General features: G+C 38.8%; 1 protein-coding gene across 3 annotated transcripts in view; it reads right to left on the bottom strand.

Annotated features, from left to right (window-relative positions):
- Nucleotides 1–12423, bottom strand: part of USH2A (usherin) — a 739062-nt gene that overhangs the window by 153923 nt on the left and 572716 nt on the right. For all 3 annotated transcript variants that reach the window (XM_019465619.2, XM_053908979.1, XM_053908980.1), the window contains exons 51-54: nt 12116–12339; nt 7383–7587; nt 1498–1695; nt 824–978 (exon numbers count right to left, since the gene is read on the bottom strand). In XM_019465619.2, coding sequence (XP_019321164.2) covers nt 824–978; nt 1498–1695; nt 7383–7587; nt 12116–12339 — 782 coding nt within the window. The remainder of the gene's footprint in view (nt 1–823; nt 979–1497; nt 1696–7382; nt 7588–12115; nt 12340–12423) is intronic.

The following is a 12423-nucleotide window of genomic DNA, read 5'->3' as shown; positions in this document are numbered from 1 at the left end:
AGATTCAATCACTTTGTAATCCAGCTTCTGACTGAATTTTCACTTGAGGTGCCAAATAATAATTCCTTCCACCATTCTGCTACCTGCTCCTTCTTTTAAGTACATTTTTAAAAGCTTTTAAAATTTGAATCTTACTCTCTATGTTCAGATTTTCCTTTAATTTTTTTTATTTGCTAGCAGGATGGCACCATGATCTATAATTTGCTCAAGCTAGAGATCTCAAATATATCCATGATCCTTTCCTCTTATTCCCCTGTGTATAGTTGACACTAAGCCCTGTAGATTTTGTCCCCCAATATCTGCTGTATCTTCTTGACGTTCTCCATTCTGACCCCTGTTGCATGAATTCGGGTCCTCGTCATTTCTTGCCAGGTTGTAGCAAGAGTTTTGGTATCAGATTATTTTCTATGCCAGGCTCTTTTGCCCCTTTCTCTGTTTTTCAAGAGCAGGTCATCCTTGTTGAAGTGATGGTTAAATAGAAACCCTTTTAAACTGAAGAATGATTTGATAATTATTATGAGTTTATGGAAGGTCATCTAAAAATAGTCGGCAGAGGAAAAATGTGATAAAAAAGGGTAACACTGGTTCAAGTTTTCTTTTCTTTTTTAATTAATGAAACATTTATATTTGCATAACTTTGATAAATTTCAGTGATCTCTCCTTTCAGGCATGAGGATTAGCAGTCGGTTGAGATGGCACCCTACTTACCACTGCATCGGTGGGGATATTGTTTTCTGCCGTTGGAAAAATCATTCACGACCTGGATATCCAGATAGTCGTCATCCTGGCTACTTCTGTCTGGGGTTTAGGTACCTGCCCTTACCTTGCTGCTGACGGCACAGCCAGCAACCGTGCATGCTTTCAGCTGGTATGAATATTCCTGAAATGGTTGAATTCCCTTCGTATCAGAGAAGCTCAGTGATGTTCCTTGAAAGCATTCAATTCCATTTCGGAGAAGAATGTAGTAAATAATAGGACCTAAAAGAGGCAGAGAGATGCCCAGATTTGAGTATCATATCCTTTTAACTATTTGCAAACAACTTAACATGTCTTGGGATTCTAAGGAAATGGGATAATATAGCATTATTTACTTTTAATTTGCTATTGTTTTTGCTGTGTTCGAGCAACGACATGCACTCTTACCGAAGAGAGGGACTCTGGACACAGACAATTAAAGAGACATATATGTTTATTTCCCCCTACTGCCAAGCAAAATTACCTTCAATATTAAAACTATTTTGCTTTCCTTTAACAGTCTTTGTTTGTTTGAAAGAGCTCAGATGTATTCTAGGATTCAAGAAAAAATTGGGGGACTAAAAATTTGCAGGTCCTATGTTACAAAAAGGAAGATCAGTAGGCACATACCTACAGTTCCTTTTACCAGCAAATAATTTTTAATGGTTAGATGCATGCCTATTAAATGTAGATTACACTCATTTCAATTTCCTTATGCAGTTACTGGATTATGTTATTTCAATTTTAAAAATGGCTTAATACCATTTGGTTGTATAGGTTTCTTCCAATTTAAGACTATTACATCTTCAAGATTATCCATTTTGGTCCACGTAGGGGGACTCACTCCTTCAGGCACATCTTCTTTGGTCCTGGCTCTAATAGCTTTGCTGAATCCTCGCCCATAGCTATTCCATGCAGAAATTCTATACTCATACATCACGTAAGGCTCCAGGTTCACATCTGGAAAGGGAGAAATTGAACACTGAGACTTTTAAAACATTTTTGCTGTCTTACCGTCCTATTGAAAATGAATATCAAAACTTGTAAACACTTACAAATTAACGCTTTAATGCTGTTGTGTGTGAGTAAAACTCTAATAATAATCTTAATTTTCTAAATCAGAAAAAACATTTTCTGTGTGTATTAGATGAAGAGATATGGAATTGCACAGAATAGAGTTCACCTTTTCTGAACAAGCAAATATGGATAATATGGATACATGAAAGGAATGACTGAAATCTAAAAGCACTAGACAGGGGTGCTTAGGTGGCTCAGCCAGTTAAGCATCTGACTTTGGCTCAGGTCATGATCTCCCTATTTGTGAGTTTGAGCCCCACATTGGGCTCTGTACTAATAGCTCAGAGCCTGGAGCCTGCTTCGGATTCTGTGTCTCCCTCCTTCTCTGCCCCTCCCCAGCTCGCACTGTCTCTCTCTCAAAAATAAACATTAAAACATTTTTAAAAAAAGTAAATGATAAAATAAATGAATAAAAGCACTAGACTAATGTACATTGGATGTTAATGCTTCACAGGTTTGTATATATTTTATTTCTATATGAGGCAGTTTCACCAACATACTTTCATAATTTTAGTATGATAAATTTTACCAATTATTACATTGTTCATATTACATTAAATTATTATATAATGTAGTTATTATGAGATACAGGACTTGAAACTTAGCTTATCAGGGCCAGTGGATATAAATGAATGCACAGTCCACTACATACTTACTTCCCTCTTTCACCAAACCACAACGGAAACCCAAGCCAAAAACAACAAATCTAATTAAAAGAAGAAAACCTGGGGCGCCGGGGTAGCTCAGTTGGTTAGGCTACCGACTTCGGCTAAGGTCATGATCTCACAGTTTGTGAGTTCGAGCCCTGCGTTGGGCTCTCTGCTGACAGCTCGGAGCCTGGAGCCTGCTTTGGATTCTGTGTCTCCCCCTCTCTCTGCCCCCTCCCCTGCTCACACTCTGTGTCTCTCTGTCTCTCAATAATAAATAAACTTTAAAAAAAAAGAAAAGAATAAAACCAGACTACTGAGTGTTTTGCACTGGCAGGAATTTTAGTAGATAACCATCCATGTGATCCAATGGTGTCCCAAAAGTCTCTGTTCCGTTTTAAGCTTTAATAACTTCAGAAGCACAAATGCTACAAATTTATTTTTTAAAAAATGGAAAATTTAATTGGTTAAATGTTTTCCACTTATTTAATATTGTGAATTCGAATACGTTTGTATGTATTTGTTTTTGTATGGTGGTTTCTAGATGACTTTTCTCAGATGGAAAATCGGAAGAGTAAGTCCTCCTCTTCGGCTGTCTGGCCACCTGCCGTATCTCCACTGAATGTGGGGTTGAGTCTCAATCCATCCATGTGGGGTTTTTGACCACGTTTTCCTTATATGCATTTCCTTACTATAAACCCTGATCTGCCTACTCTATAGAATTAGTATGAAAATAAAATGCAAGAAGTTATGTGACAGAGCATCATAAAATAAATTGCTATAAAATAGAAGGGATTATCTTCTGTCTTTATTTTCTCTGGTCAGAGGGCGTCTGCCACATATTCTCTGTGATGACCACTAGTGGGTTCCCATATATGCCTTCTGTCCTGGTCTGAGGCTTCTTGGCTACAGTCTAATTTTTCCTGTTTTCTTTGCAGCTTTGGGGTAGTCATGTGACTCAGATCTCAACAATGGAGGAAGCATGGACGTGATAGGAGCATCTTGCACGTCACTTTCTAAGAGGAAATCACTTGCCTTCCATTGACTTTCTCATCCCCTTTTGATGGGCTGGACATAGGATGTTGCGGCAACCCAAGCTGCACCATGTGAATGACGACAGCACCGGAAACATCATGAGTCATAAACTGGAGGGAATCAGGGTCCCTGGATGACCTAGTGGGGCAGAACTGCCCAGACCATTCACCGGCCCACAGACGGTCACTATATTTTTGGATCAATTCGCTGTAGCAGATTAAACTGTTCATTGCTAATAACTGTTATTCTATACCCTTCAGGCCCACATCGTCATTTCCAATTTCAGTTGTGGCAACTCCCCATGCTGTGTTTCTTATTCTTTCCTCTATGGCATTTCGTTCTTCTCCTTTGTACTCTCTCATCACTTATCCTCATTTCTTTGTTTTCCTGTGAGGCCCAGTCTTTCAAAGATGCTCCTAGCCCATGAAAGAATTCTTTGTTTTCTTTACGTGCAAGGAATCATTGTTGAAATTTTGCCTTCCCTCAATAATCTCTCTAATTTCTGAGTTATTTTTTTTCTTTGCCAGAATTTCCAACTCTTTAAAAAATTTTTTTTATGCTTTATTTATCTTTGAGAGAGAGAGTGTGAGTGGGTGAGGGACAGAGAGAGAGGGGGACAAAAGATCCAAAGCAGGCTATGCCCGATGGGGGGCTCAAACACACAAACTGCAAGATCATGACTTGGTGACTACATCACCCAGGCATCCCTCCAACGTTTTATTTTTTTAATGTTTATTTATTTTTGAGAGCGAGAGAGCATGAGCAGGAGAGGGGCAGAGAGAGACAATCCCAAGCAGGCTTTGTGCTGTCAGCACAGAACCCGACGTGGGGCTTGAACTCACCAACCGTGAGCTGTAGTCGGATGCTTAACTGAGCCATACAGGTGCCCCAAACCCAACTCTTTTTTTTTTTTTAAAGAATAAAACAACCCCTCTTTTTATCTCAAAATTGTTTTGTTATATGGGGCTAGTCTTCAAATAACAGAGGGTTTTGCTTTTGTGGGGATTATGCTTGTTCAATCTTTACTTTTTAATTGCTTTAATGTCCCATACATATTTGTTTTCAATCATTTCTTTAGTGGACAAGGAATTCTTCAAAAATGCGTACACATGGTTGTGACCTTCCATTGCCTAAAAAGCTTTAATTTCCACTCATTCTTGCATAAAGACAACCTGCCGAGTGTGGCAATAAAGGCCTTCATCATCTGACTCCTGCTGTTTGGCCTTATCTCCATTATTTTTTCTCTCCTACACTGTGCTACATTCGTATCAAGGTTCTTGTTTTTCACACCTCCTGGAGTTCCTTTCACTTCCTGTCGCCCTCTGTGCCTGCCTTACCTTCCTTTCACCTGATGTTTCTACTCGTCTTTTAGTTCTCAGCTCAGGCATCACACCCTTCATAAAGTCTTTCCAACCTCTTCTGTCTGCGTTAGGCGTCCTTGCAATGCTCTCTGCTTCCTCTGTCACAGCTCTTACACGGACATCGCTTCTCACATTACAGCACTTACATATCTGTTCTCTGTCCATTCATAGAGGCTGCAAATTCCTGATGGGAATTCTTATTTATTTGTTTTCATAGCTGTTGGTCTCAGGGTAGTGACTGGTTGTTAGTACAAATTTAATACATAGTTTTTGATAAGTGAAATGATCGCATGCATGAATAAATTTTGGTGAGCCCTGGTGTTGTTTCACTTTGATTGTAAATTTCTAAGAAAGGTTGAGTTCTTAGTCCAAGTTGGTCTCAATCAATGGCGCTTATTTTAGCATTACTTAAGTGCTTCATTTTCTTCATGGAAAAGAAACTTTTGTTATTTTTCAGATTTAATGTATAGTATTTATTGGTAGGTGAAGCATTCTGAAATATGGGTGGTAAAAGGCCTCACAATATTACATCAGTAGGTGTAAACACTTATTGTCATCTGGAGAGGGATACTGCAAACATCTTAATGGGCCCTCAAAATCTTGACCTTAATTACAAAGGGCAGATAAAAGTAGGGAACTCTCTTAGATCAAACCTACTAATTGGTAATGAGGGTCCTTAAATCTGTAACTGGGAGTTGAAGGAAATTGGAGGGTTAGACAAACTGTCTTTTATCTTGAGGACTTTCCTAATTAAATACATTCCAATAAATGTGTTTTGTTTGGCTACAGCGTGTTGATCCAAAGACGAGGTGAAGTGAAGTAAGGACGTCTTACTCAGACAGATGTTTCAATCTGCTAGGAGAGATGGAACCAGGGGCCAAACGCATGTGACACACGGTAGAAGTGGACATCGTGCTGACGCCTGAGAGGAGAGGCGCTGGGTTGGAGGAGCTGCACAGAGGACGTGGATTTTGACCTACACCCTCACAATGCTGACGACGGACATTTCAAGTGGAAGAGACAGCTTGAGGGAGGTTTGGGGCACTCTGCAAGGAGCTCCTACACGGTGCAGAGTCTCTGAAATCTACTGCTACTATTGTTGTTGTGTTTATTTGACAGAGAGAGAGAGAGAGAGAGAGAGAGAGAGAGAGTGGGAGGAGAAGTGCAGAAGGAGACAGAGAGAGAATCTTAAGCAGCTTCCATATTCAGCATAGAGCCCAGCGCTGGGCTCAATCCCTCAACCCTGGGAGAGTGACCTGAGCAGAAATCAAGAGTCAGATGCTCACCTGATGGAACCACCCCAGGCCCTCGTTAAATTTGCTGTTCTTGAAGGTGACACGGTTTAAATCTGACATCTTCCCTTAGCAAGTTACTTTTACAGATATGACCCTCAGTTTCCTCATCTATTAAACGATCTTACTTACACGATTGCTTTGTGGGTAAATCAAGGTAAGGTTTTAAAACATGTAGCACATCACGGAACTTTATCTCTATTCCTGCTTTCCCTCCTTAATCTACTCCTTTCATCCCAGTATCTTGACTTACCTATTTATTTATTTTTTTGCATCCCAAGGTTTGCCATTATCACTCACCATGGGTTAAGTAAAGAAGAATGATGATTCATGATGGAACAGAGCACTTTTCTTGTTTATTTAACCTTAGCTTGCCTGAATTATGTCACTTAAATGCATTCTATTTGACGCTAGATGCTAGATGATATATATGTACATACACACAGCTACACACACACACATACACACACACACTGAATTTTTCAAAAGGCAGAAACAAACTCTGGAGGGACTTAAGTAAATGGACGAATGATAAAAATTTAATAGAGGGCAGAACTATTTTGGAGATGATCTTAAACTTGACAGTGTTTTTCACTCAGCTTAGCCATGCCTGAGAACCACTATTTGGAGGAACTCAGTAGGGCCAAGATGGAGCCTGAAAATTATTTTCAGTAACCATGAAGGTTATTGCTCCCAAGATGATGGCCATGTAGGGGCAACACCAAGCTGCGGGAGAGTACAGTCTCTAGACCCAGACCCAAGTTGAGGAAAGGATACTTTAAGCTCCTCCTCAGAATAATGCTGCTTGGTCTTACTGGCCATTAGTCAGGTTTCTTCCTCTTTTTTGCCTGCCAAACACAGCGACACTCAATTCATTGCTTTTATTGTAAGCCTCCATTCAAACTCTTAAGAAAGAAAACTGGGCTCACTGAAATTAATTGGATATACCATCAAAGGATACATAGTTATTTCCTTGTTCTTGATTTTCTACAGGTTTACTTTAAAATAGCTTATTTCTTCTTTAAAGTTAGACTTTCCAATTTTTTAAACTGCTAACTTTGAACAGATCCAAAGTGTGCCTTTAATTACCTTGTGACTAGCTGGCCCATAGTTCGATGAAATTAATTGATTTTACGTTAAGGGGGGGGGTGACATCAGAATGACACGAATCTGCATTTTCCCCAGCTTTTCACTAGCCCTAGTAAGCCTTGGGCAGGTGGCTCAGTTCCTGTTACCTGTGAAGGAGAATGTGTTTACCCTTCCCGTGTGAACAGTCTCTTCAGGAGATGAGCATATTTCTTCTACTGATTCCTTGCCTGTGGAGTTGTGAGGTCCTCGGATCACGGTGCAAACGTGGCTGGTAAAGTTGAAGTCACACCTGCCGCAATGTGCTGTGGCTTCCAGAGACGCTGGGCACAGAGTCCTGCACTCTCTGGCTTCCTAGGTTGAGTGGTAGAGGTGGGGAGATAGAGAAAAGATTTAAAAATTACATCTGGACCTACGTGGGGGAGGTTGTAACAAGTCGCAAATGAAATTTTCTTCCACTTGGTTCATAAATAAATGTCTCAAGATTCATGAAGAGAAATGAAGGCGGGGCATACACTACAAAGAGCAGTTTGGGTCTGGATGACACAGATGTGGATTCAGAATCCAGTTTTGCAACTTCTTGCTTCTGTGACCTTGAGGACGTCACTTATATTCTCAAAGCCTCAGCTTCTTCGGTGATGAGAAAATGGAAATTGCATTTACCATACAGGTTGGTTATGGGAGTCAAATGAGACAATACCTGTAAATGCCTTACACTTAGTAGATACTCTGTAAATAATAGCAGGGGTCATAATTTTATTATTGTTACTTCTCACTCTCCTGATGGAGCTTTGGAGAAAATAAAGAATGTGATATTTGAGAGTCTGCACTTTTGTGCTGTAGGGCAAGTTGGACCGCTAAGAAACATTCCTTGTCCAACTTTTAGAAACCTAAATATTTCATAAACTCTCATTATAGTTATTATTATTTACATCTGTAAACCTTTTTTTCTGATGAATCCCTGGACTTTGTTATTGGTGAGTGCTAATGTGTTCTAATGTCACAAAGCGAAATACTTCATGATCCCAGATTATAGGAGATATAAATAAGGCAGTATTTTTATAATGCAAAGCTTCCCTTCCTCTTTCTTTTATATAGGTAGTATAATGTACTTAAAATAACTTTGGTTATCAAAATGTATCCACATTCCATCTCTCTTACCTCATATAAGTTAAATTATTTTCCCAAATGTTGTCAAAATAAAGCTGCTTCAGAAAAATATCGTAGGATTTCTATTTGAATATAGTGACTTGAACACCTGCATTTATCTCCATTTCCTCTGAAAGCCCAACCGGATGGAAGTAAAGGAACACAGAAAGTCCAAGGAAGCAGAAAGGGGATGCATACATGCAGAGACAATACTGTGTGCTCAGTGATGTCCATTTTGTGTTTTCTCCCTGGGAATACCATATTTGTAAGTCCAGTTCAGTAAGAAAAGCCACGTGACTAGAAATGCCCCTGTGATGACAGTATAGAAAATATGTATGTTGTATCCTTTCTGAGATCCATACATGCGTAATCATCCTCTTTCTTCCCTTTTCCATTGTGATTTGAGGGTTGTGTGCGAAGACGTAGATCCCGAGACACTCCTTGGAGGAGAGCTGTCTGACTCACACTGGGTTGTAATTTGAAAGAACTGTTTTAAAATTTATTCTATTGACCCATCCCATACGTGAGTACACTGTTTTGATTTTGGCATGGTCTTATGTGTCGTAGCTAAAACATAAATTAGAATTTTGAAGTTAGATATCGTCTTGACAGCAACAACAAAACCCTAAACCACATGGCGTTGCTTTAATGCTTAGATAGGCAGTGGCAAATAAACACATACCGGGGTTTGGAAATTTGGGGAGCTCGGTTATGCCGTGGCTACATATTTGATAAAATTACGACCTGGGACAACTGTCAGAGTAAGTCAGGGCTACTGCACTCCAGCCCTGGGGGAAGAGGTCACGATCTAGAACATCCTCAGTAGGTGTGTGCTGTTTCTGCTGCACTTGGTAAAGTGTTACAAAATGGCATAAGCTTAGAAGAGATTTGGTGAAATTAAAAGGAACAGAGAGACTTCACTGGAAGGTATAAGGTAGGAGCCAAAGAGGGCAAGCCAAATAAAAGTCTGCATGTTGCACAGTGTGAATCCCAGCCTCCTTTCCTACCGATTCCCTATGTGCTGTCAGCCAGACATATATCTTATCACGATCTAGGATGGATTATTAAGGATAGTCAATTAAATGTACTTGCTAAGATTCTTGTTAATATGACTCTCTGACAAAAAGCCATCCTGCCACTCAATTCCCCTACTGTGTGCTCTCCACTAATATATGCCTGTGCACAGTGAGCTTTCCATTCAGCCTCCAATGGAAAGAATAGACTAGGAATAGACTAGGAATAGAATATGAAAAAAAACAAAAATTCAAAGGGAGGAGAAATAAAGGAAGGGAAAGAAGAAAACTAAAATAGAACCAAACAAACAAATGAGAAAATTCAAGGAACAAGGTGAACAATAAAAAAAAAGCAACAACAATGGAATTAGTATTTCCAGAATAAATAAAAAAGACACCCCATGAATGGAACAAGAGTAGGATGCCATGAATAAATAACTGTCAGCAAACAAGAAAGAACCCTTAAAAGCTATTAAAAAAAAAAGATGATAGCTAAAAAATCAATCAATCAATAGAGAGGGTGGAAGATGACGTTAAGGCAATATCCGATCATGTTGAAAAAGATGAAGTGTTAACTAATCAGTAAACAAGAAACAAGAAGAAAAGATGGAAAGATGGAAAGATTGGCTTAGGAAGTCTAACACCAAACTAGTCTGTAAAAACAGATATAAAAAGGGAGCAAATTATCAAAGAAATAATAAAATAACATTCCTCAGAACTGAGGGTCATGAGACTTCACACTGAAAAAGTCCACAAAAAGTACATCACCATGAATAATGATGATGATGATGATGATGATGATGATATCCACATGAAGGCACATTATCATGAAATATTAGACCGAATAAAGAGAATGTCCTAAAAACTTTCATAGGAAAAACAACCTGGGTACCTAGGAAGAAACAGGAATCAGAATAGCAATGAAAGTTTAAAAGTGCAGAAATTACTTTAAAATCCAAGTAGAAATACTTTTTAACCTGGAATTGTGTACCTAGCCAAGTTATCAATCTAGAGGGAGGGTAGAAAAATGGTAATTTCAGACATCAAGCTCTCAAAAACTTTACCTTTCACGCACCGATACCCAGAGTGATCTTTCTCCAAAAGAAGGCAAAAAGGCAAGAAAGGGGGACTCTTAGATTGAGAACACTGGGACACTGACACAGGAGAGAAGTAAAAGAAACCCCCAAACCAACACTTAGGGAAGACTCTCTGGGGAGAAATGTCACGGTGGTCCAGTCCTGAATGGAGCAGGAGATAGAAATCTCCATGAAAGAGATATTCGCGAAACAAAGTGCAACCCATACGTTGAACTTTACTGTAACACACTCCTTGATTCAGCATTCAGAAATAATGTCTTAATTTTAATAATTTAATGTGAATTGTCAATATGGCTGTTAACTGGCTTTCATAAAGCCAATTTAAGTCAATTTAAAAGATCATGTATATATCCTGAACATTGTCCTTGAGTAATGGAAACTATATCTTCCTGAAGCCAAAATGAGATTCCTGGGAAACAAATGTGAGCGGATAATAACGAAACAAATAGTTGTGAGCAATAGTGCCATTTCTGAAACTAACGGGTTTTCTGTCTTAATTTTTCAAATCTGAGTGCCCTTTTGAGGAGACTTTTCTACACAGATTCTTCTTAACTAGTCATTTTAAAGACATGTTCCTGCAACATCACCAGTTTTAAGACTGTGTGTTTCAGAAAAATTTCCCAGTCCAAATTTCTGAAAACATTGGAATAAATGCAAACTTTGGGAGCATACTGTTGGATAGATTTCTTTCAAGTTGCGTATGGTCATACCAATTTCTAAAACAATTTTGTAGATGAAAAACTATTTTTGATGGGTATTTCATACGATTCTTCACTTCATGAAGTACTTATTCTTTTTAACAACTTTATGAATTATCTTAATATTAATTGTTGCAAAGTGCTTGCTGGAACCCTAACAATTTCAAAGGTTAGTTTACATCTTAAAGTCTATGGTGTCCACACAATGTTTGTATAGTTGCGTCAGTTGGCATGAATGACCCAAACACCTATTTGTAGGCATCTCCTAAGGCAAAATGACTATAGGACTTAGTAGCATGTTTGGTTTTTAATGTCCCATAATCCTTTTCTTAAAATGTTAGGTTTCTGGAGTCTTGTCAAATTTAATTTTAACAAAACGTGACATGCCTGTCCATGAAGCATGTCAACATACAAACAAATGATACACTCATAGGTCTATCCGCTTTTAGAGTGGCAGGCATTTGTTAATCTTCAACTGTCTCAAGGAATAGGATATAAGCACAAGTGAATCTGCTGGATCTAAGGTCTCTGTCAAAGGAAAGTGTTGGATTTGGGTTGGGGACCCAGAGGGAAGAAGCCAGAATTTCTCTCCCTTTCCATCCCAGCACCCACGGGCATAAAATGGCACCGCATAGGTCCCAGACGACATATTCTGGCTCTTTTGGCACACAGGCTTTCAGTCCTGCACTAATCTGAAGTGCTGGGTAAAGCTTCCTGAGAACAGCTAATCATTATTAATTCCTTTAGAATTCATTGCAATAACATCAATCACAGTGAACTCATTTGGTATTAATATGGATGTAATGTGAAAATGAATAATGCACACAGGAGTTTTTATATTCCTATTTTAGAAAAATAGTTATGAACAATGTATTTCTCTTTCCATTGTCAAATCAGCACCTCTGAGAGGTTTTCTATCAATTACCTTCATCATCATTCCAGTTGAAATCTTGTCAGAGCAAACATATTTCAAAGGATTATATCCAACTCCATTACAGCATTTCTGGCTCTTTGGAATAAGTTCAGTCTCACAGCATTTTACTGGCACCAGGTCATTCTTTTTAACATGTGCTTTAGACTCTCCACTGGAAGCTGAGCAGCATATGGTATCTGACATATTCACATAATCCTGCCCACAACAGAACATCCCTGCAACAATAAAATGTTATATATGAATATGGAATAAAAAAAAGGAAGAACACTGAGACCGCTATAAAGTTTGGTATAAAAATG

This window comes from Panthera pardus, unplaced genomic scaffold (genome assembly GCF_024362965.1).
Source record: "Panthera pardus isolate Hobbes unplaced genomic scaffold, ASM2436296v1 HiC_scaffold_21, whole genome shotgun sequence".
Lineage (NCBI taxonomy): Eukaryota > Metazoa > Chordata > Mammalia > Carnivora > Felidae > Panthera > Panthera pardus.
The sequence above is the reverse complement of the archived record's forward strand: the minus strand, read 5'-3'. Positions and strand labels throughout refer to the sequence as shown.